The sequence below is a fragment of the Vicugna pacos genome, chromosome 35 (assembly GCF_048564905.1).
Source record: "Vicugna pacos chromosome 35, VicPac4, whole genome shotgun sequence".
In the NCBI taxonomy this organism is placed as follows: domain Eukaryota; kingdom Metazoa; phylum Chordata; class Mammalia; order Artiodactyla; family Camelidae; genus Vicugna; species Vicugna pacos.
The window spans coordinates 18,765,484-18,787,771 of record NC_133021.1 but is presented as its reverse complement, the minus strand read 5'-3'; the positions used below and the strand labels follow the sequence as shown (position 1 = coordinate 18,787,771).

Below are 22,288 nucleotides of genomic sequence, written 5' to 3'. Positions count from 1 at the left end.
TTTTCACTCAGCATGATTCCCTTGAGAACCGAGGGACTGTGTGTCAGACACGTGTTTCTGTTCTCTTGCTGAGCAGCAGGCTGTGGTCAGACTCGCCTCGCTTTGTTTAACCCTTCATTATTGAAGGACGTTTGGGTTGTTTCCAGTTAGGGGCTATTACTAATATGGTTGTACGCTCATGTACAGATTTGTGTGGAATAACTTTTCATTTCTGTTACAAATGCCTGAGTATAATCGCTGCTTAACTCTTTAATGACTATTGCTAGTAGAAACGTCTTCTTTTCATCCATCATCAGACTATTAATGTTGCCGGAATTTAATCTTCATCTGTTGTCCTCTCTCTAATCACATTCTTCTTTAAGTCACTACACAAATATCTGAATTTTTTTAAGGGGAGGTGTTTAATTACTGGGGCTAATGTTTTAATATTTATCTCACGTGGAGTGATAGTCAGTGTACCAGATTGACTTTGCTTTTGCTCAGATAATAATATAAGCAACTCTTCTAGGTAACCTGTACTTTCATATTTGGTCATTATATTCAGAGGAACAAATAAGCTATTTGTTCGTTTTTGCTTATATTATACTTAATTTATATTTAAGTATATTTAAAGTAGTTCGTTATTTTTAATTGAAGTATAGTTTACAATGTTGTGTCAATTTCTGGTATACAGCATGTTTCATTCATATATTCCTTTTCATATTTTTTCTGTTATATTTTACACAAGATACTGAATATAGTGCCCTAAAGTAATTTATTTTTAACTTGTCAAGCTCTTGAGGTCTTAGATATTTTCACAGAAGTCCATTTTGCTGCCACTTTATTTTTAAGACATTTAAAAATTATTCAAAAAGCAATGACACAATCTAGACTGACATTTATAGCAAAGTACCGTGCCTGCTGTACTGCCGTCGTCAAAACACAGAGTATGTTACATAAATAGAATCACAATATGTATAACTGTAATTTTTGAATTCTTGAATATTTGAGAATGTCCTCTTACTGTTGTTATTCAAATGGTTGGAAAAATAATTCTCTGGGTCACATCCATTTTTTTTCTCTTAGCGTAAGACATGACTTCATTGTCTTCTGGCATTTAGTGTTTCTGTGAAGTCTGAGGTCAACCCCTCTTTATTTTATAAGTGACATGCTTCTGCTGCCTAGATGCTTTAAAGAATTCTGTCTTTATGCTTAAAATTCAGAAGCTTCACCAAGATGTGAGGATATGTGTCAGTTTTTATTGGTTCTTTGTTATTTTTTCTTGGTGCATGGTGAGCTGCCTTCAATCTCCAGATTGAGGTCTTCCTTTATTTCAGGAAAACTTTCTTTTATTATACTCTTGGGGGCCCTCCCTGTTTTCTGTTCTCTTCTTTAGGGTCTCTAGTTCTACATAGGTTTGCTTCGTCTTTCATAACTGTCATCTAATCTCTAAATGCTGTCCTTTTGCCTCCAGTGTATTTTGTGATATTTCTCAGGTTATGTTCCTTACGGTTGATGTTGCTTTCAGCCGTGTTGATTCTTTTATTACTTCCACTGTGGTTTTTGTTTGGTTTCATTTTTTCACTGAGTTCCTCATCTTACTTATTCCACCTTCCTCCTCTGTATTCTTTTATCTCTTTTTTGTTTTGTTTCATAGAATTTATGTTCTCTGAGATAGAACAGAATTTGTCTAAGAGGTTACTGGTTTCCTGAGACTTCCTGAAGTATTGGTCCATTTATTATATACTACCACTCTGGCTCTGCACAGGCTCTCTGTGGGGTGGTCTCTATGTACTTAGTTTGATGAAATCATACTGTTGAGTTTTAAGCATATATATATATATATATATATATGTATGTATATATGTAATGTGTGATTAGATTCTTTGATTGTTGGACACTATTTTAATTGTATGTTTAGAAGTTGGTTATTCACAAACCGAGTCCAGATCAGGGGAAGAGGTAAGGGTGGTGTCTATTAGGAGGAGAGTGGTATTGTGGGAAAGTAGCAGTTCATTCTGTTTTCTCTGAGCTTCTCTGTCTTTGATTATTTCTCTTTGCGGAGGTCTGTCTGTGGGTCCAGACGGTTAGGGCGGTGGGGCTCTCTTCTGATTCCTGTGGTCTTCTCCTCTCAGCTGTCTGCCGTCATTCTAAAGTACGTGTCCTGACAGACTTCAGAGGCGCTGGATATTGGCTTTTCATACTTTTCTGTACTTGAGTATGGATTTGATTGTGTTTTGAAATCATTTGTCAGGACCATTTTTTTGGGTTGTGACTAGTCATTTGTTGGATTTTTTTAAAGTTAATTTTGATAGGTTTTGTGGAGGGCACATGTAGAAACATTCTTATGCTGTCATCTTTCTGAAAATCTGCTTTTAATGTGATTTCCATTATCAAATTGTTACAGTGTCTGAATCATTTAATTATTTGTTAAAATAGATTTTTCCAGTCACTTAATTAATGGCTTTTAAAATTTGGAAACAGTCTCTTAAGGTGACTTTTACATGGTTCTTCTTTGTTTAATATTTTACTTGATTTATTTTTTGGTTTTTTTTTGGAGGTGGGGGGAGGTAATTAGGTTTATTTACTTATTTTTAATGGAGGTACTGGGGATTGAACCCAGGGTCTCTTGCATACTAAGCCATGTTCTCTATCACTGAGCTACACCTTCCCATCCCCCATGGTTCTTTTTCACTTTAGATATTGCTGGTTCTGTTTTGGTATGGGTGGGAATTCCAACACCTAGATAAATGGTAAATAGAGAACATAAATGTTCCTCTGATTTATTATGATATATGCATGCAATGTGGAGTATAAAGTTGTCATTAAAAATGATGATGTAGAACCACATGTAGTAAAGGTGTTACTGGATATTAAGTAGCAAAACCCACATGCAAAGTAGTGTGATTCTATCTTGGGGTACATTATATATGTACATGTAAAAAAAAGAGCCTATGAGGTTACAGTTTTCTTTTCCTAATGGTTTTCGATAGCTGCTGATTTAGTAGAAGACTCAACTGGGATTGCTTGGTGATAAGATGATCATTATGTAAAGGTCATTCCTAGTTGAAGCTTATCTTTTTCATGTTAAGGAAATACCCATCTGTTCCTACAGCTAGTTAATGCTTTGTTAGAAGTCATTAAAATCAAATGTGCTCACTATCTGTTGACAGCGTATTTTATACAAATTAACATTCAAGATATATATTCATGCAAGACTATTAACATTCAAACTGTTGTACATTCCTGGACTGAGGTGTTTGTGTAGTTGCGGATCCTCTTAATTCTGCTGTTGCTGTATGATTCTTGTGATCTTTGTCAGCATTTTCCAGTTGGTTACTTTTGTGATTGATTCTGGAACAGATGATATACTTTTTCTTTCAAAGTTTGAAACAGTTCCTCAGTAAACCTATATAAGTCTGGCTAGAGCTGTTATTGGCTAAGGAGGGTGGTGAGGAACAGGAAGATTGGGGCCGAGGAGAGAGTGAAGAGATAATGTAGTAGTCTTTGTCCAGGGCATGTTGTTACGTAGGTTAAACATTATCAGCAAATCTCATCTATCTGTTGCAGCTTCTCCCTCTAATCATTCTGAGCTTCTGTTCCTATTTTTAAAATACTTCATAGTATTTTGCATATGCCGCTTAAATGTTTCTAAAACTGATTTAGGTGGTATGGCAGTGTTTACTTTTCCTTGTAATAGACAACCGTTTCACAGTTGGGGAACACCTAGGCACAGGTTTCCAATGTTAGGTCACTGGCACCTTATCTCAGGCTGCAGTCCTGTCTCTATACAAAGCAGGATGACTCAGCACAAAACCAGATAAGTTTAGAATAAATGCTGTCCATGTGCACCTGTCTCTGGTAAGAGACACAAGAGCAATACTAAAAATGACTTAGCTATGAGAGAAAACTTTGTTTTCCTTGAGGTAACTCTGCTGTAATATGCTGCCTTTTTACTTTCTGATACCTCATAATTTTGGGAAAAGCACTTTTCCAATTCTTTATGTTGTACAGGTAGTAAAGTCGAGGGTAAATTTTTAAATAAATATTAAGCTAAACATTTTCAGTGTGTGTTTCAGGTAATGAGTGTCTTAAACCTTTGCTGTGTCATGTTAGTTAACAGACAAATAGAATTTGTTACTACTTCTAAGCCTTCTGACAACTAATCTCTGCAGATTATCTCCGTCATTCATTTTTAAATACTTTATGGATCCTAGAGTTTCCAAGAACGTGACCAGGCTAAGGCTAGTTAGTGTTCACCTCCCACTACCACCATTGCAAAAACAGCTCCAGTTTTAGGTATTGGGCTTCCATTCATTTGTTTATTGTAGAGTCTGTTGACGAACTCAGGCACTGTTGTAGTTGCAGGAATTACTGCATGGAGGACAGGCAAGGTTCCTCTGCTTGGGGAGTTTCTCCCCTAGTACAGGAGACATAACAATATGAAGTAGACAAAAAGGATAATTTCATATTGTGATTTGTTCTCTAAAGGAAGTAAATGATGATTTGAAATGGTCATGACGGAGGGAGGGAGGCATATGTCCTAGGAGGTGGTCAGGGAGAGGCTTTTTTAGGGGTAACTTGTGAATTGGCGCCTGAAGGGTGAGGGCCAGCCATATAAGGAAGAAATTCTGTGGCTTGAAGTTGGGAAATACTAGATAACCATATTTCTAGAAAGAATCCTCTTTAGTCTTTTATGTTATCCTTTCAGATACATATTTTTAATCTGCTTTTTCATGATGCACCCACTACTGTTGAAAAGCACCAAAAAAACCCCCAAAAACCTCAGAAGCAAAGAACAGGTTTTTAATTATTTATTGTGAGAATTCTTTGTCCTGAAGATAAAATCTATTTTTACCTTATGTGATTTCCAAGGCCCTTGATGCCTTTATCTTTGCACCCCTTTCATCTTATCCTGGGGAACCTCATGTTCCTATCAGACTGGCTGTACTCACTGCTTGCTGAACCCTTGTCGTTCTGTGCTTCCCTCCTGTGTGCACTGCTCGTGCTGTTTCTCTTGGCTGAAGTTTACTCTCCCGTTTCATTGTACCCAGTTACATCTCCTAGATCTTTATAGTTTCTCTTACTATCTTAATGTAACTGAGAGTCTAAGTTTATGAAGCATACAGGACATTGCACATACTTGATTCCTTTGTTCATTTTTCATCCTTTGTTAGATTGAGGGGCACCATGAGTCTTCCAAAGTCAAACTCTGCCGCTTCTTGCTCAGTTGATTAGAATCAGGAGAGAGACCTGTAGGCATGCCAGAGCCTGCCTCTTTCTCCTTGGCTGCTGAGCTGTATCTCTAAAGGCATCAACTTGGGAGAGGGATAGTCTTTCAGCTGCATTGTCTCCTGCTGACTCTTTTAGAATCTTAATGATAATTTGATAACTATAACTAAAACCACTTGTTATTTTTCATACTAACCTGTATTCTGTTTCTCTCAAAGGAATGCGTTCTGTCCTTAGACTAGCCACTCAGCTAATTAAAAAACAAGAAAACAGGGAGCAGTGTGAGCTGTAGTCTGATTACACTGCATAAAAACAGCTGTTAAGGAGAGGGGTGTGCTGTGATAGGGGCTTGTTTTAGATCGTGAGGGGTCAGGGGTGGCTTTTCTGAGGACTAGGCATTTAAGGTGAAACCTGAAGGATGGCCAAGAATTGGGCAGACAGAAAGTGGGAGTTGGAGGTGAGGAGGTGGAATGTACGAAGGATCCAGAACTGGGCATGCATTCAGAGAACTGAAAGAGGCCAGTATAGCGAAAGTGTGGTGAGCAGGGCATTTGAATGGCTTTCCTCTGTACTCATTAAACTTCAAAATACAGGTCATAATCTGAGATACATGTTTAAAAGATACCTTTGACTATTCTGTAGAGTGTTTTGAAATGGAAGTAAGAATGAAGTGGGAGAGCAGTTAGAATATGGTGAGCTCAGCAAATTTCTCCTGGGGTCAGTAAGAACGAGGAGATCCTTCGTCCGGAATTAATTCTCCATAGCCCTGTAATGCTCATTGCCTGTTTACTCTTTGTGGTATTAACCAAGGGCCTCAGATCACTGAAGAGTTGAGTCATGTGTTGATAACTTTTTTAGGCAAATAGAAGTGTAAGGCACTGAATTGAAGGCATATGCAATTTGATGTGAAAGCTCTAGGCTTTTATTGTTACTTTGTTAATTTAGCCCTCACCAAGAGCTAGTAGAAGGGAGGATAAAAATCTTACTCAAAAATCTCCGTTAATCTGCTGGTGAAGTCAGATGGCAGAGGTTAGGAGTTCGTAACACTTGTAAATACAGCATCTCAGGTATAGTTGGGATTTTTGCAGGGCCGCACAGTCAGCCAGCACCTGATTTGACAAGTGGCGGTAACTGTAGAAATTAGATGACCTCCTCATTTTTATTTGGTAAGGTAGAGGCAAAATCTAGACTGAAGCCTATATTGCCTGATTGAGTACTTTTCATGAATGAGTGGTTCTCATTTCATTAAGTGAAATGTGTGGAGGTTAAACCCAACCTCCCCACCTGTATGAAATATTTTAAAGGCTATTTTTAACAATTGAGATATAATTCACATACCATGCAGTTATCACCCTCCTCCCCTAAAGCCCCATGCCTCTTAGCAGTCACTCCCCGTTTTCCTGCCCACTCCCAGACGGCTGATCTGCTTTCTGGTCTTGATAAGATTGTCCCATTGTGGACATTTCATATAAATAGGTATGTTATTCATCCATGTTATATCATGTATCACTACTTAACCCCATCTCCCCCAGTTTGAAGTTGATTCACTAACAATAATTCTGAGAGCCTTAATAGTACATTTAAATTTTCTGTAATAATATCAGGTACAGCTTTTTCCAGATTCACATGACCATGCAACATTTTTTATTCAAAGCTTCTCATAGGATTAGAGTATGAGAAGTGATGAATTATGGACTTCTGTCCAACCTAGACAAGTAAGAGTCACGCATAAGGTGTGGTAGACTTTGTTGGTAACGGTTTTATTGCTGTGTAATCGGTACATACCATACAGCTCGCCCATTCACAGTTGTGCAGCCATCACCAGAGTCAGATTTTGTGTATTTTTATCATCCAAATAGAAGCTCTATAGCTGGTACTGCTCCCCACCCCACGTTTGGCCCTAGCTCTGTGCAACCATTTTCTTTCCTTTTCTGTCTCTATAAATTGGCCTATTTAAGAAAGTTTTATGTAAGTAGGATCCTACAATATGTAGCCCTGTGTCTGGCTTATTTCACTTAGCGTAATATTTTCAGAGTTTGTCCTGTTATGACATGTAGCAATACTTGTTCCTTTTTATTGCTGAATAACGTTCTGTAGTTATAGGTATGCCATGTTTCATTCGTCTGTCAATCAGTCGTGGGACACGGGGTTTGTTTCCATCCATCGGCTGTTAAGAATAGGGTGTTAGGAACATTCGTGGACACATGCTTTCATTTTCTCTTGGATGTACACCTGGGAGTAGAATTGCTGAGTCATTCAGTAATTCTCTGTTTAACCTTTTTAGGAACTGCCAGGCTGTTTTCCAAAGCAGCTGAGTTTTGCATTCACAGCAGCAGAGGTGGTTTCCAGTTTCTCTGCATCCTCATCAGACTTGTTATATAGTCTTTTTGACTATAACTGTCCTAATGGGTGTGACGTGGTATCTCATTGCAGGTTTAATTTGCATTTCTCCTCATTGGCTAATGTTGTTGAGCATCTTTTCATGTGCCGTTTGGCCATTTGTATGTCTTTGGAGAAATGTTTGTTAGGATGTTTTGCTCTTTTAAAATCTGTCTTTTTGGGGGGAGGGGTTGTAAGAGTTCATACTAGTAGAACCAGATAAAAGTCCTTTGATATGATTGGCAGATGTGTTCTCCCATCCTGTGGGTTGCTTTATTTCTTGATGGTGTCCTTTGAAGCACAAAGTTTTTCTTTTTTCTTGCTTGTACTTTTGGTGATGATTTATACCTATAAAAACTTCATTTTGAAGTTTTGTTTCTGATGTGAGGAAGGGATCCAGCTCAGCTCACCTTACTTGTTGCACGTGCACCTTCTCGAGTGTTTTGTAGACTCCCCACATTTATCCTGTAGATAAACATAAATATTATACGCTACCTATGCACGTAAGGGTAGGAAAGAAATTAGCTCCAAAGGAAATAATGTTCTATGTAATTTTCAGAGTAGTTTTGCATCACTGTGCTGAAGATACTTAACATATTCATTTGGGATGGACGTACAGGATAGCAGTACTGGTCTTACAAGTCTTAATTCGTGAAAGTGAGAGCAGCATCTTTTATTTATCTCTACTAGTTTAATTATTTCTGGTCCTGTCTTAAAGGAATCGCCTTGATAGCATTTGTAACAGATACAAGTGCAGGTGTACTGTATGACATTGTTGGTGATGAAGTTTTCCTGAGTGGTAAACATCTTGGTGAAAGTTCAAAACAAAAATGAGTACAGTAGTTTGTGCAACAGTTGTATTCCTAGAAAGTTGACCAGGTTGTATTAAGCAGAATCAGGCTCTAGGTGCTCAGCTAATTATAAGCTGATGTTTTTTTCAGATATGGAACAGTTTTTTGAGAAATGTCTTATCCACAGTAGGCATGCCTGGCCCCCCTCGCTAGGTGTCAGTATGCACCTTCACATGGAGCACTGCTGTCCAGTGAGCCACGTGTGCAGTTCTAAATTTTCTAGTAGCCAATATCTGGAATTAATTTTATTATAGTATTTAACCCAGTATATATAAAAAGTAGTTCATTATGTAATCAATATAAAGATATTAATGTGCTATTTTACACCCTTTTGTACTAAGTTTTTGAATCCAGTATGTATTTTACACATACGACAAATCTTAATTCAGAGTCGCCACGTTTCAGGTGCTTAGTAACTCTATGTGGCTAGTGGCTGTCGTTCGGATACTGGGAGTAACTTGGCTACAGGGAACTGACTGGTGCAAGCCCATTGTTGACCCATCATCTTGCCGGTTCCCCCTCCCCCGGAGACAAAGTCTGGTTAGCTACAGCTTTTGCTTTTCACCACCAGGTAGCTCATGAGCAGTTGGTAAATTGGAGAATGGCATAGTATAAACTGAAGTTGTGTTGGTTCATATGTGAAATTTGTTTTTCTAGGCAAGGTGGATCAGAATAGCAGGAGCCAGGGTTGTAACCTGCAAATAGAAAGGAAAAAGCCCTCACCTAGCTGAACAGGCAAGACCCCTAAAGAAAATTCAGGCGTGCTCCCCTCGCCGTGTGTGGCTCCCTCTCTGTGGCAAGTTGCACTCTCTTCTCTGTCCGTTTTGATTGTATGTTCAGTGCTTAGAATTTCACATCCATGTTCTCAGCCCCAGCAAGCCACGTTTCTACCCTAATGTCTTTTTTGCTTTTTAAATATCCTCTTATGCAGTCTGCAACTATACTGAGCTGCTTGCCTGTGCTGTTCGAGTTTTTGTTGTTGCTCTGGTTATGATAAAGTTGCATAATTTTGAGTGATTTATTCCTACCCTGTTATTTTTAGTGTGCAGTTTTGCAGAATTTAAGATTTTTCAGGAAGACATTTATTATGTTATGGCAGAAACACCCATTACAGATATATGACTTTCTTTGTGTGATTCCCTTATTTTTAAATGTTTGTGGTCTCTGATTTGAAGTGATGAGAGGAGGACCAAAGACAGTGGAAGGCAATAAAACACTTGGAATAAAGTGTGATCCGGATACTGACCACACCAAAACCATCTTGGGAGAGGGTGCCTGTTAAACATTCATGTCTTGGGGTCCCATCCCTTATAATATGAATCACAATCTCTCTGAAATTCAGCTTTGAAGTTACATTTTTTAGTATTCTGAAGTTTGAGGTCCACTGCTGAACCTTCTTCAGTCATACCTATTATCTGCTTGTATTAGTTTGGATAGCAGTTTGGGGGTGATAGATGTACTTGAAATCTTTGATGTATAGGTATTTCTTAACTTGTTCTTTCCAGTTTTTTGGAGAAGGCATTTTAAGATTTAATTTTGAAATATGAGGATTTGGTAGGGAATTCTAGTGGTTGTCATGTTCTGAATAAGGACACAAATGCCATAATGTTTTGCCCTTGAACAGAGTGGAAACTTTGTTTCACCTTTAGAAAAGCTGCATTTCCCAGGCTTGTTTGGTTATGTAGAATTGTATATAATTCCCACTTTCCAAGTTTCCTTTCCTAAATGGGAGGGCAGTCTAATTTCTTAATGCTTATTTCTGGCTGAGCCAGGTGTGTTTTGCTACATTTTTGGCCCATTTCCCATAGTGTTCTCTTAGGGCTTCATCTATTTTCAGATTGTAGGTTACATCCTTCTTATTCTTAAGACCTAACTTCTGAAGTTTTAGAGGATGACAAAGGAGGGATTATTCTTTTTAAATACTGAAGATTCTGTCAGGGAAAAGGTCAGCATCTTGCGTTGTTGTATTAACTGCCCGTCTTAGCCTAGTCCAGGAGTCGGCAGACTTTTTCTTTATTAAAGGGCTAGATAATAGATATTTTAGTCTTACAGGCCACACAGACATTGCCACAATTAAAAGAGCAAAGGTAGCTATAGATAATACTCAGATGGCTGGCTGCACCTGTGTCCTGGTAATGCTTCATTGGTAGAAAAGAAACAGGCACCAAGCAGGCTGTAGTTGGCTGATCCTTGTATTCTGGTCTGATACTAGCATCCAGTCATGTTGTCACATCTCCGTTTCATGCCTGCCTTGGGTTCATACTCTGGGCAGGAGAACTTGGCTCACTTTTTAGGTTGATCAGGTTGCAAGCATAAATGTAACATCCCGTTTTCCACCCCCTTCAAAAAAAAAAACCAAAACAAAACCAAGTAATTCTCAGTAGTATCTCTTTCTTAGAAGTCTTCCTTGAAAACTTGCTTCATCAGTCTTAACTTTAATTTCTTAAGGTTGATTTAAAAGTATATTACTTAAAACCAGTTTTATCACACTTACCCACAAATTGTACTTTCTCAGAGAGGTATTTTCTTTTTCCTTCAAGTAGCAAGCCTCCTTCTTGGTAATGTACAGAAAGCATAAAGGGCACCAGACCACGGAAACAGCTTTTGCATCTGTTGCTTTGTTGTGCCAGACAGCATCCATGAGACTACTGAGCAGCAGCATAGATCTTACTTGTCTTTATGTACTTGAGTCATCTCTGGAGTTAGCTTTGAAAAGTCTGAGTTCAGGTTTTATGCATGGCTCTACTTTTCTTGGATATGTTACCATCTACACATCGCTTACTCTTTCAGCCGCAGACTCTACACTGTATTACTAATTTAAAAAGTACTACTGTTCTTATCCCAAAATGTACAAATTCATCATCGGGTAGGATATAAAAGTTTATGTGAGTTTTTAAGGTAAAATAGGCGATTTCAAAGAAAATACTGCTTTGTAGCACTTACAGGTATGGCGATGAAAAATCATAACCACAGTCATTAATTACTCTGACCTTGCTTTTCTGTTTACATGTTAACTTTAGTTTGGAAAGAACTACTTGGAGAAATTAAAGGCCTCAATGAGATACCCTGCCCCCTCCCCAAACGCTTTGGAAGGTAATATAAATTGTAGCTTTTTAAGTAGAGAGTTAGCCTTGTTCAGGTTGTCACAGTCATGTTATGCAGAAGCAAATAAGCCCTGCCTTCAGTTCTTAAGTGCATCCCTCTGGCTGGAATCTAAGGATCTGTTGTCTACTTTATCATGCTTCCTGTCTTACTTAGTTTCGGGTTCTGTTTAAGAATGTCAGTTTATTCTTAGTCTTTCACTAAAATATGTGTCTTAATCTTGCTTCTCACTCCTTTTAAGTTACTGCCATTAGTTTTGCTATGTTCTAGATACATCTGTTTCATAGAATGTGGAATCTAGTTCCTATTCATAAAGCTTCTGTTTCTGAAAGTGACTTCTTAACAACTGATTCAGTTTTCTCTTGATTTTAAAGTCTTAGGCTAGTGTGCCTTGATACTTAAGATTTTTAATTATTAGGCTATGCCCTCTGAAAACACACATAGTAGACCTAAAAGTTACCTGATAACATCTATCAGGCTGGTAGAAGACATCACTTTCAGAGGTTAAGAGCTTAATTAATTGAGTGCTTGTCAACTTTTGAATTTTCATTGATATGAAGAATAACACTAAAGTGAAGTCTGTGTCTTTACCTCATGAGAGAGCAATACACATCATTTCTAATACACATCACGCTTACAGGGTACTCTTCTGTCATATCTTTGACAAATCTTTAGAGTGGCACTTTCATTTTATAGACTTACATCTTGCTCAAGAGTGTATGCAAATAAACGTCAGGACGTCTAACCCACGCTTCTTAATGGATTACTCTGAGGATCATTTCAGTCAATGAGATTGGCCTTTTCTTTATTATTGCCAACAAAATTATGGATATTTCCATAGAAATCTCAACTTGTACTGTATAAATATGGTATTCTAGTAGTCCATATCAGTAGCTCCCTTTCTTTGTATTTTTCTGTAAAGCTGATTTTTAAAAACAGTGTTACGAGTTTCATCTGAAACGTGCAAATTTTGGCATGGATCTGAGAGGAGTATTAATTTTTCTTTGTATCTAAGTGTGTTGGGGTCCTCAGACCACCCCCTACGTTTGGTGATTTTCTTAAGAGGAGGCACAGGACCCAATGTATAGTCATTATCACGGCTGTGACTTAACCGGGAAAGAATACCGGGTACAGTCGGCAGAGGCAGAGGGCCTCCGGGGCGAGGTCTTGAGGACACCAGGTACAGGCCGCTGAGGGTCTTGCCCCAGTAGTCACACAGCACACGCTTTGTTCATCCAGCGGTGAGTTGTAACGCTTGTGAAATGCTGCCTACCAGGGAAGCTATTAGAGATTTAAGTACCCAAGATTTTAAGTGGATTTGAATTCTTAAGTAGGCACCTCTGCCTAGTTTGTACCGAAAAGTATGGATTCTCAGTAGGAAAGCAAGTGTTCACCATAAACCATATTGTCTGCACAAACTACTTTGGCACAGTGAGCCACTCTTACCAGTTTTTGTTGTGCGAACCCTCCTGAACAGTAACTGTGCCAGCCAAGGATGACTTGTGCAAGCAGGCTTTGCTCAGGATGGCAGTCACAGGCCTGCCGTCCTTGCACACTGAGCTTTTCCTGATTTCTTCTGGATGGTGTTTATTCTTACCATGTTTACTGAAGAATTTATTACTACTGGATTAAAAACATGTTTAGGGTGTTCTACATGAATACATACCATCCAGCAAGATAAATTTTAAAACAAACAGATAAAGAAACCAGGCATCTCAGACAGCAGCTTTGTTGGGAAATTTCCTCTCTCGTGTCACCTACATTTTGCTAGGTGCTTAGTAACTAACCCTCTTTTGTCATATCATTAGCTTTACTGGGTCTCTGAATCTGCTTCTGGTGTCCCCTACAGGATGGATCCTATCCAAGGTTAAATCCTGGTCACTGCCGTCCCCCTTGCCATGCTGTCATTTTACTCTGAGCTCATACTCCTTGTTTATTATGTGCATGGCGAAGGCAAGAGTCCCCTCGCTTTCACCTCTAATGGAAGAGACCTCCAGCTCCACTTCTGAATTCTCTGCTGACCATTTCCACTTGGATGTATAAAACCTTACACTCATCCTCTGCCCTGGTTCACCTTTCTCATCCACTTACAGGCATAGCTTGGAGAGATTGCAGGTTGGTCCCAGATCATTGCAATGAAGTGAATATTGATTGCAGTAGAGCGAGTCCCAAGTTTCTTAGTTTTCCAGTGCACATGAAATCTCTTCACACTATATGTAGTCTGTTAAGTATGCGATAGCATTATGCCTAAAACACTGTACGTACTGTAATTTTAAAATGTTTTATTTCTAAAAAAAAAATAGCTGATCATTTGAGCCTTCAGGAGCCCTAATCTTTTTGCTGGTGGAAAGTCTTGCCTCGATGTTGCCAGCTGCTGACTGATCAGGGTGCTGAAGGTCGGATTGGCTACGGCAGTTTCTTAAAACAAGACTACAAGGAAGTTTGCTGCACTGGTTGGCTCTTCCTTTCACAAACCATTTTTCTGTAGTAGCTTGCAGTGCTGTCTGATAGCATTTTACCCACAGTAAAACTTCTTTCAGAATTGGAATCATTTCTCTCAAACCCTGCTGCTGCCTTATCAGCTGAGTTTATGTGATATTCTGAACCCTTTGTTGTCATTTCAACAGTCTTCACAGTATCTTCACCAGGAGTAGCTTCCATCTCAGGAGACCTCTTTACTCATTGATGAGAAGCAGCTCCTCATCTGTTAGTTTTACCATGGGTTTTCAGCTGCTCCTCTTCTGGTTCTCTTGCTGTGTCCACCACACCTGCACTTACTTCCTCTGCTGAAGTCTTAAACCCCTCAAAGTCACCCCTGAGTGTTGGAATCAGCTTCTTCCAAATTCCTGTTAATGTTGATATTTTGATCTCTTCCCATGAATCATGAGTGTTCTTAATGGCACCTAGAATGGTGAGTCCTTCTCAGAAGGTTTTCAGTTCACTTGACTCAGATGCATCAGAGGACACACTGTGTATGGCAGCTGTAAGCCTTATGAAGTGTATTTCTTAAAGATCTGAAAAGTTGACGCTGTTCTTCGATCCATGGGCTACAGAATACACGTATTAACAGACATGAAGACAACAGTCATCTTGTACATCTTCATCAGAGCTCTTGGGTGACCAGGTATATTGTCAGTGAGCAGTAATATTTTGAAAGGAATCTTTTTTCTTAGCAGTAGGCGTCAGTGGTGAGCTTTAAAAAATACTCAGTAAATCATGTTGTAAAGAGATATGCTGTCATCCAGACTTTGTTTCATTTTGAGAGCACAGACAGAGTAGATTTAGCATCATTCTTAAGGGCCCTAGGATTTTCAGAATGGTGAATGAGCATTGGCTTCAACTTCAGGTCACCAGCTGCTTTAGCCCCTGAGAGAGTCAGCCTGTCTTTGGAAGCTTTGGCTTCCCCTCTCTCTGAAAGTGGCGGTGCTTCCCCTGCATTGATAGTCTGTCGTCAGTGAGCACCTTTGTGAATGAGCCCAGCCGGATGGGGAACCTGCTGCAGCTCCTGTATCAGCTCTGGCTGCTTCGTGTCATGAGGACATTCTCTTTCCTTAAACCTTGTGAACCAGCCTCTGCTCACTTCAGGCTTGTCTTCCACAGTTTCCTCACCTCTCTCAGCCTTCATAGAAATGAAGAGAGTCAGGGGCTTGCTCTGAATCAGGCTTTGGCTTAGGGCAGTGTTGTTGCTGGCTTGTCTTCTGTCCAGCTCACTGGAACCTTCTCTGTGTCAGCAGTAAGGTGGTTTTGCTCGCTTACCGTTTGTGTGTTCACTGGAGTAGCGCTTTTCATTTTTCTTCGAGAACTTTTCCCTTGCATTCACAGCTTGGCTAACTGCAGGAGACCTACCTTTCTGCCTACATGCCTTCCTCACGAAGCTTAATCATTTCTAGCCTTTTGTTTAAAATGAGAATCATGCAACTCTTCCTTTCCCTTGAGCACTTAGAGTAGGGTTATTGTAAGGTTATTAATTGGCCTGATTTCACTATTGCGTCTCTTGGAAGAGGAAGGCCCGAGGAGAGGGAGAGAGAGATGGTAGAGCCATGGAACACACGCGTGCATCAGTTACACGTACTCTTACACGGCTGTGATTTGTAGCGCCTCTGAACAGTTACAGTAGTAAATCAAAGATCACTCACCAAAGATTGCTAGAACAAATACAGTAATAATGAAAAAGGTTGAAATATTGGAAGTATTCTCAAAATATGACAGACACAAAGTGAGCAAATGCTGTTGAAAAAAATGACATCAGTAGACTTGCTTAACTCAAGGTTGCCACAAACCTTCAATTGATAAACTCTTAACTGAAGTGCAGTAAAGCAAAGCCCAGTAAAACAGAAGTAGGCCTGCAGTTTTTCCTGTTGATTAAAATAGTTAATTCTTACTCATTTCTACTGTGACAGCTGTGGTTCTGACTGCTAATTAATGCCCGGGATCACTTTACCATCTAAATTGCTCTTCCCACCGTTCATTTGTGTTCATTGTAGTGTAGCCTCCATACCACTGGCCAGCTCATTTTTGGGGGGTGGAAATGGAGTGGGGAGTTGAATTCTGTTACCTTCATGCTGAAAAATAAATACATAGAATGAAATTCAGATAACTAATAATTAGACTCTTGTGGTGGACCCTTCTTGTATCATTAATGAAGTCTGGATTTTTATATCTTGTCTTTTCTTAACACAATAAAAACTATCATCTCTGGTCTCTGAGATGTGTAGATCACTCATAAAACTTATGAGTTACTTTTAAGCAATTTCTAGAGAAGTTGGTCCTGTTAGGAGGTTTAATGTCACCTTCATAATCTTGAGAGCAAGCACCTTCCCTGAATCTTCTTGAAAATCTGACAGTTTTTGTTGAAATCTGGCAAAATTGTTAAAAAAAAAAAATCAAGTTGTGGAAACTAAGTTGAAAAATAATTGCTAAAATGTGCTGGATAATTGTGACTTAGTTTTCAGTTGAATTTTTTTGCCTTTTCTCTGTGTACGTTGTGTTTGTATTTCTCTAATAGAAATATATATATTTTTTAAACCTGAAGTTGCCAGAAATGGTAAGGATGAGGGTTTGCTCATCTGTATATAAATAACATCGTTCCATAGGCCATCAGCCATGTATTTAGTGTGTGTTCTTTAAGCCACATCTAGTGTATGTTCTTTAGGCTCACAAATACTTTTGTAGGAATGTGTATATATTCTTTTTCTTAGTAAAAGGTGAAAGATTTATTTGAACTTGTGTATGACTTACTTATAATTTACTTTGCTTTTTATTTTTTTAAGGGACCAGTTACTCTCCACAAGAAAATTCACACAACCACAGTGCTCTTCATAGTTCAAATTCACATTCTTCTAATCCAAGCAATAATCCAAGCAAAACTTCAGATGCAGTAAGTATCCAAACATGCCTGATTGTTTTTTTGGAATATATTGCAAAAAACAATTTTTAATCAAAGTTGATCATTTCTTAAGGCTGGCTCATTAGTTCAAATGCATTATTAGTAGAACTGATAGTCAGAAGATGCCATCTTGTGATTATCAGCATTCCTGCATAGAACAAAATTTACCAGTGTGATAGTTATACAGAGAACTTCAGATTGTGAAATTTGTGGTTTAACTTAAACAGTGCATGTTAATGTTGGTTTGGGAGCACCCTTCCAGCTTGGATTACGGAAGTATTAAAGTATATGTGATGCTAGCCAACAGATTGAATATAACTCACCCAGTTGAAGAGGTCTGGAATTGTGTAGCCTAGAAAGGATTAGCACCTGCAAAGTGAAACAGCATCGTGTGTTGCGAGAGCATGGATTTTGAAAGTGAAAGAATGGCAGCAGCTCAGGTTACAGAGATAAGTGGGGCCAGATCAGAGTTCCGTAGCTTTCCGGGGAATATTAATTTTATATAAAGACGGGAGAGCTACTGAAGGATATAATTGGTCAAGTGCCGTATCTGTAATTTAAGAAGCATAGGAGGGCAGTGTGGAAAACATAGGAAGGAAGAGCATCAGAAGGCTGTAGAAGTGTAGGTTGAATCCAGCAGATACTGCCTTGGTTATTCGGGTGATCATCTACCTTAGTCAGTATTGAAAGGTCTTTGGGATTTGTTTTTTTTTGTCCCTTGTTGAGTCATTGTGGGTAGTACATTTCCGTAGAAAATTGAGACATTGGTGATTTTCATAAAAATGAATTAGAATAGTTTCAAATATTGTATTAATGAGGGTTCATTTAGGAAAACAGAAGTCATACTAGTTACTTTAGCACAGAGTTTCAAATACAGGATTGATTAAGCAGATATATTAACGGGTATTGTGGACTGAAAAAACGGAAAGAAACATTGAGGTAACACATGTATAGTGATGACCCCTGAGGTCTGGGGAGCAGAAGGAAGAGGTCAGGGTTATCAGAACCTAATAGCTCAGAAGAGAAGCCCTGCAGAGTTGGTGATAGTACCTCTAGAGGTTTGATGAAATAAGCTGGTTCTGATTCTGGGTGGAGAGCTAGAAATTGGAATGAGCTGTGGCTGCAAGGCTTCTCTTTTCTCCTGCCTCCTAGTCTTCCTCTAATGACCAGTATTGGCAGATTTTAACAGGAAGCCAGCTGGCTAAATAGAATATGATTTGCATTATCCCAGCAACACAGAACAGAGAGAGTATAGAAGAGTGGTGTTGAGACTGAGCAGCTTGATAAACCTTCACAGGTGTTATCATCACACTATTCGATGCTAAATTGTGTTCACTAAGACCTAAACTCAGAATTTTACAGTGAGCATCTCTATTTGTATGAAAAATGGCCCCATTAATTTAACAAAGTAGCACTTAATCACTGCAAATTCAGATTTGATATTTGCTATTAGGACAGAGGCAGGCCATGTGGACATTGTTTTGAAGAAAAAATTCCATATTCAAGTAAAACTGTTTCTGATTATTTTGATTTTCAAGAAATGGATCAACATAATAAAATCGGAAAGAATGAATAATAGCCATCAGATAAAGCTTGAAAGATCCAAATTCTAAAGGGTGTTAGGGGATTTCACCATGTGAAGAGAATCTGAAGATGGATTAAATGTTATGTGTTTCAGAATCAAGGTTACCCTTTATGTAGATTCCAACTCTAGGTATATAATTAACCTTCAAATAGTGATCTTTTTCATTATAATACACCCAGTGGGCATGACATTTTTACAAACTGTAAATTTAATCTTACCAAGATGTTGGGTTTTGAACATTTCTGAAGGTTACTTATAAACTGACTTATTCTTTGTTTTAAAGTCATTTCTAATGGAAGTTTTTGAGTAGTAGAGTAAAACAAAATATTTTTATCATGAAAAAAGAGATCAGTATTAGGTAACTCAGGTCAACACATCTTAAAAACCAGGTTAAAATGGAATACAGTTTTTTTAAGTGGATTTTAGTTTTCTCTTTGTGCTTTTGAAGTTTTAAATCTGTCTTTGAAAATCAGTAGCGGTATTATTTGGAGTTCTGTACACAGACATTTGGTTATATGGATGATTTACATTTATCAAGTTAACTGTTGAAAGTCAAGTTGAAATTATCTTATTTTTTCTGTAGTAGATTAAGACATTCATATGTAGTTCCCTGCTAAGTTCTGTGGTGAACATTCATTGTGTGTTTAACACAGAACCTAGTTCATGGTAAATATCGAGGCCTTGTTGAATGCCTCCTCTTTCTGAATCTAAATCATGATAGGACTTAGAGACACCACGTAGGCTGCTTTAGACTATGTTATGCATATTTGTGATTTTAAGAGACCTCTTTATTCAAAGAAGCTCTTTATTTAGAAAAATATTTTTATTTCCATTTAAAGATATGTTAATTAGAATCTTCCCTTGTAAGTACTGTTCACCAATTTATATTTGCTGGAAGTGCTTTAAATTCAGTCCTAGATTACTTTGCATTTATACTCCAACTCCTCTTGTTATTAAATATCTTCCAGAGGTTTTGAGACTCTTAGAATCTATTCTCTGTAACCAACCAATCTTACCTGAAGATACTCTGCTTAATCAGAGAACTCTTAGAACTCCACAGAATTCTTTGTTACAGTGAATTCCATCTTTGTTGTTATTAAATGAACTATTCTTTATTAACAGTTTTTAATTAAATTCTGAGATTAACACTTTGTTTTTCATAGTTTAACTTTGAGAAGAAGTGTTGGGACTCTATTTTGGAGAGAAAGTAAATAGGAAGATGCTTTTTAATTTAAGAAGAAACCAGGATCATTCTAAGAGTCATAAAAGACATTTTGAATTGGAAGAGCAGACTGGTGCTTCAGTAACTATTTATGCTGTTTTAGAGAGCCATTGTCATACTTTTTAGCCTCAAGACCTCTCTAGTCATAAAAATTGAGAGCTTTTGTTTATGTGGACTCTATCATCAATGTTTACCGTATTGAAACTGAAAACTGAAGGGGGAAGTATAGCTCAAGTAGTAGAGTGCATGCTTAGCATACACAAGGTCCTGGGTTCAATCCCTGGTAATTCCTCTAAAAAAAAAAAAGGAAACCTAATTACCTCCCTGCCCCCCAAAATGAAAATAAAATAAAACAAAATTTTTAAATTAAAACCCAAGTTTGGGGAAAAATAATTTATTAAAAAATCATAAAGCTATTACATGTCGACATAGCTAATAATTTTATTAAACTTTCTGAAAAAAAAATAGACATCGAACATCTTTTAATGCCTGCCTTTAATGGGATAAGATGCCTAGAATTTCATAGCTGTTCTACATTTAATCTTTCGGATCTCTTCTGTGGCCTCTGGGAAAACTCCACTGTGTTCTTGTGATGGACTGAGGAGGAAAAAGGCAAAATTGTCTTAGTATTATTATGAAAATAGTTTTGATTCTGTGAATGATATCAGGGTCCCTCAGGGGTTCCTGGATGGCATTTATTGAACCTTAGAGCGCATGTTGGCAACTACGACAAGGCTAATTTAGAAAATTTGAAATGTTTGCAGGCCTTTTGTTTAATTCTTAATTTTAGATACTCTTTCTTTAAAGTCAAGAAACCTGAGAATCTAATATATAACATGGTAACATGGTTGATAACACTGTCTTGTTTAATTGAAATTTGCTGAGAGAGTAGAACTTAAATGTTCTCACAAAAAAAGAAAACTGAGGTGACAGAGACGGTTGTGTTAATTAACTGGATGAGCAGATCCCTTTCACAATGTATAGATATCAGATCATCACTGTGTGCTTGGGAGTAACAGCTCGGTGGTAAGGTGCATGCTGAGCACACACAAGGTTCTCGGTTCAATCCCCAATACCTCCATTAAAAATAATAATAATAAAATTAAAAGTTTTAAGAAGATCATTACTGTGTGCACTTTATCTTACAGTTTTGTCAGTTATCCCTCAGTAAAGCAGAGAAAAATGCAATGGGAAAAAAATTTAACACCTGCTGTTGCATATCAGCATTTTAAAAATTACCCTGTGAAAGTTTCTTTTTTTCCTTAACTCTTTTCCTTTTGAGGATAGAGGTAGGGTGGAGAAGATAAAGTTGTTACTAGTATATGGTTGTAAGGCTGTACTCTGGAGCAGATTTTGTTAAGTAAGACATTAACTTGTCCTAACCTAGAATTCGGTAGACCCCATGATCTTCAAGGTTCTGGTCTGTGAACTTTTAACTGACCTGGAGGTTGTGCCAGAATGAAAGTTAACTGTCATGAAAGACACTGTTTAATTGAGCTGTGGTGTGTGTTTGTGTTTTAAAGCAAGACCTTTGGCTAGGGGAGCCGTGTGTTGATAGATTCTCTGATGCAAGCTCCTTGTCTCCTCCAGGGCAGGTCATAGTTCACACAACCATCACTTTGAAGAGCACTGGTTTGGAGCACTTTGATCTACTCTGGTATCTTCTGTCCACCTACCTCAGAGCTCCTTCTGCCTCTTCAGACCAAAGTAGTGATCCTGTGTAATCACTTGCCCAACAAACCAAATCTTCTAGATACATCCATAGAGGGGCTCAGCTTGCATAACAAGGAATAGAGGGTGGTTGGTGTTGAATAACCTTTTGAATTTGGCTTTTTGTGATTGGGTTCTTTTAGTTTGGTGAAGCCTCCTTCTGGAAGCTAGAGGAATTGAGAATTAACTCCACCAATTTTTTTTTTTTTAGAGGTTTGGAAGCACAGGGCTGATTTCCATTATCTTCATTATTTTGAAACATAAACCTGAGAGCAGAGTTTCTCATTCAGCTATCCTCAATATTATTATGACATTCCCCCAAATTGGTGCTGATTTAATGCAAATAATAGATACCTGGAAATCTGGGGTTTGATCATTTTCTTCTACCATTAATTAGTTTTGTGATCTATGGACAACTAGTAAGTTCTCTCAGTGCGTTCCTGCGTGGTAAGGTTAAAGCTGAGTTGGCAGTGCATCAGAGTTCCTTTCCTCAAGCTTTAAGATCGTGTCCCTGTGCACCATGGTGAACCCAGAAGAAGGATGGGCTGCCAGAGGATATCCTTATTTCATTTTAATCTCAAATCTCCTTTGAAAAAAGGGAAATTTATCTAGACGTATGCTTGGGGTTCTACCAGATTTCTTGGAGCTGGTGCAGGCACTTAAACATTATATTTACTGAGATTAGTTCCATGAGAATTGGGCCTTTCTGATTTCATTGTAATTTTACAGTGCCCTGTAAAATTCCCAGCAAGAAACTGTACCTGAGAACTTTCGGAAGCTAGACCAGTTTTAGTTACGGGAGAATGAGTGAAACTGCTGACCCAGTGTATTATGTGAGACAA

At 38.2% G+C, this 22,288-nt stretch overlaps 1 protein-coding gene across 15 annotated transcripts in view; it reads left to right on the top strand.

The window, feature by feature from the left end:
• Positions 1-22,288, top strand: part of WAC (WW domain containing adaptor with coiled-coil) — a 76,153-nt gene that overhangs the window by 26,534 nt on the left and 27,331 nt on the right. For all 15 annotated transcript variants that reach the window (XM_072955273.1, XM_072955270.1, XM_072955271.1 and 12 more), the window contains exon 4: positions 16,814-16,920. In XM_072955273.1, coding sequence (XP_072811374.1) covers positions 16,814-16,920 — 107 coding nt within the window. The remainder of the gene's footprint in view (positions 1-16,813; positions 16,921-22,288) is intronic.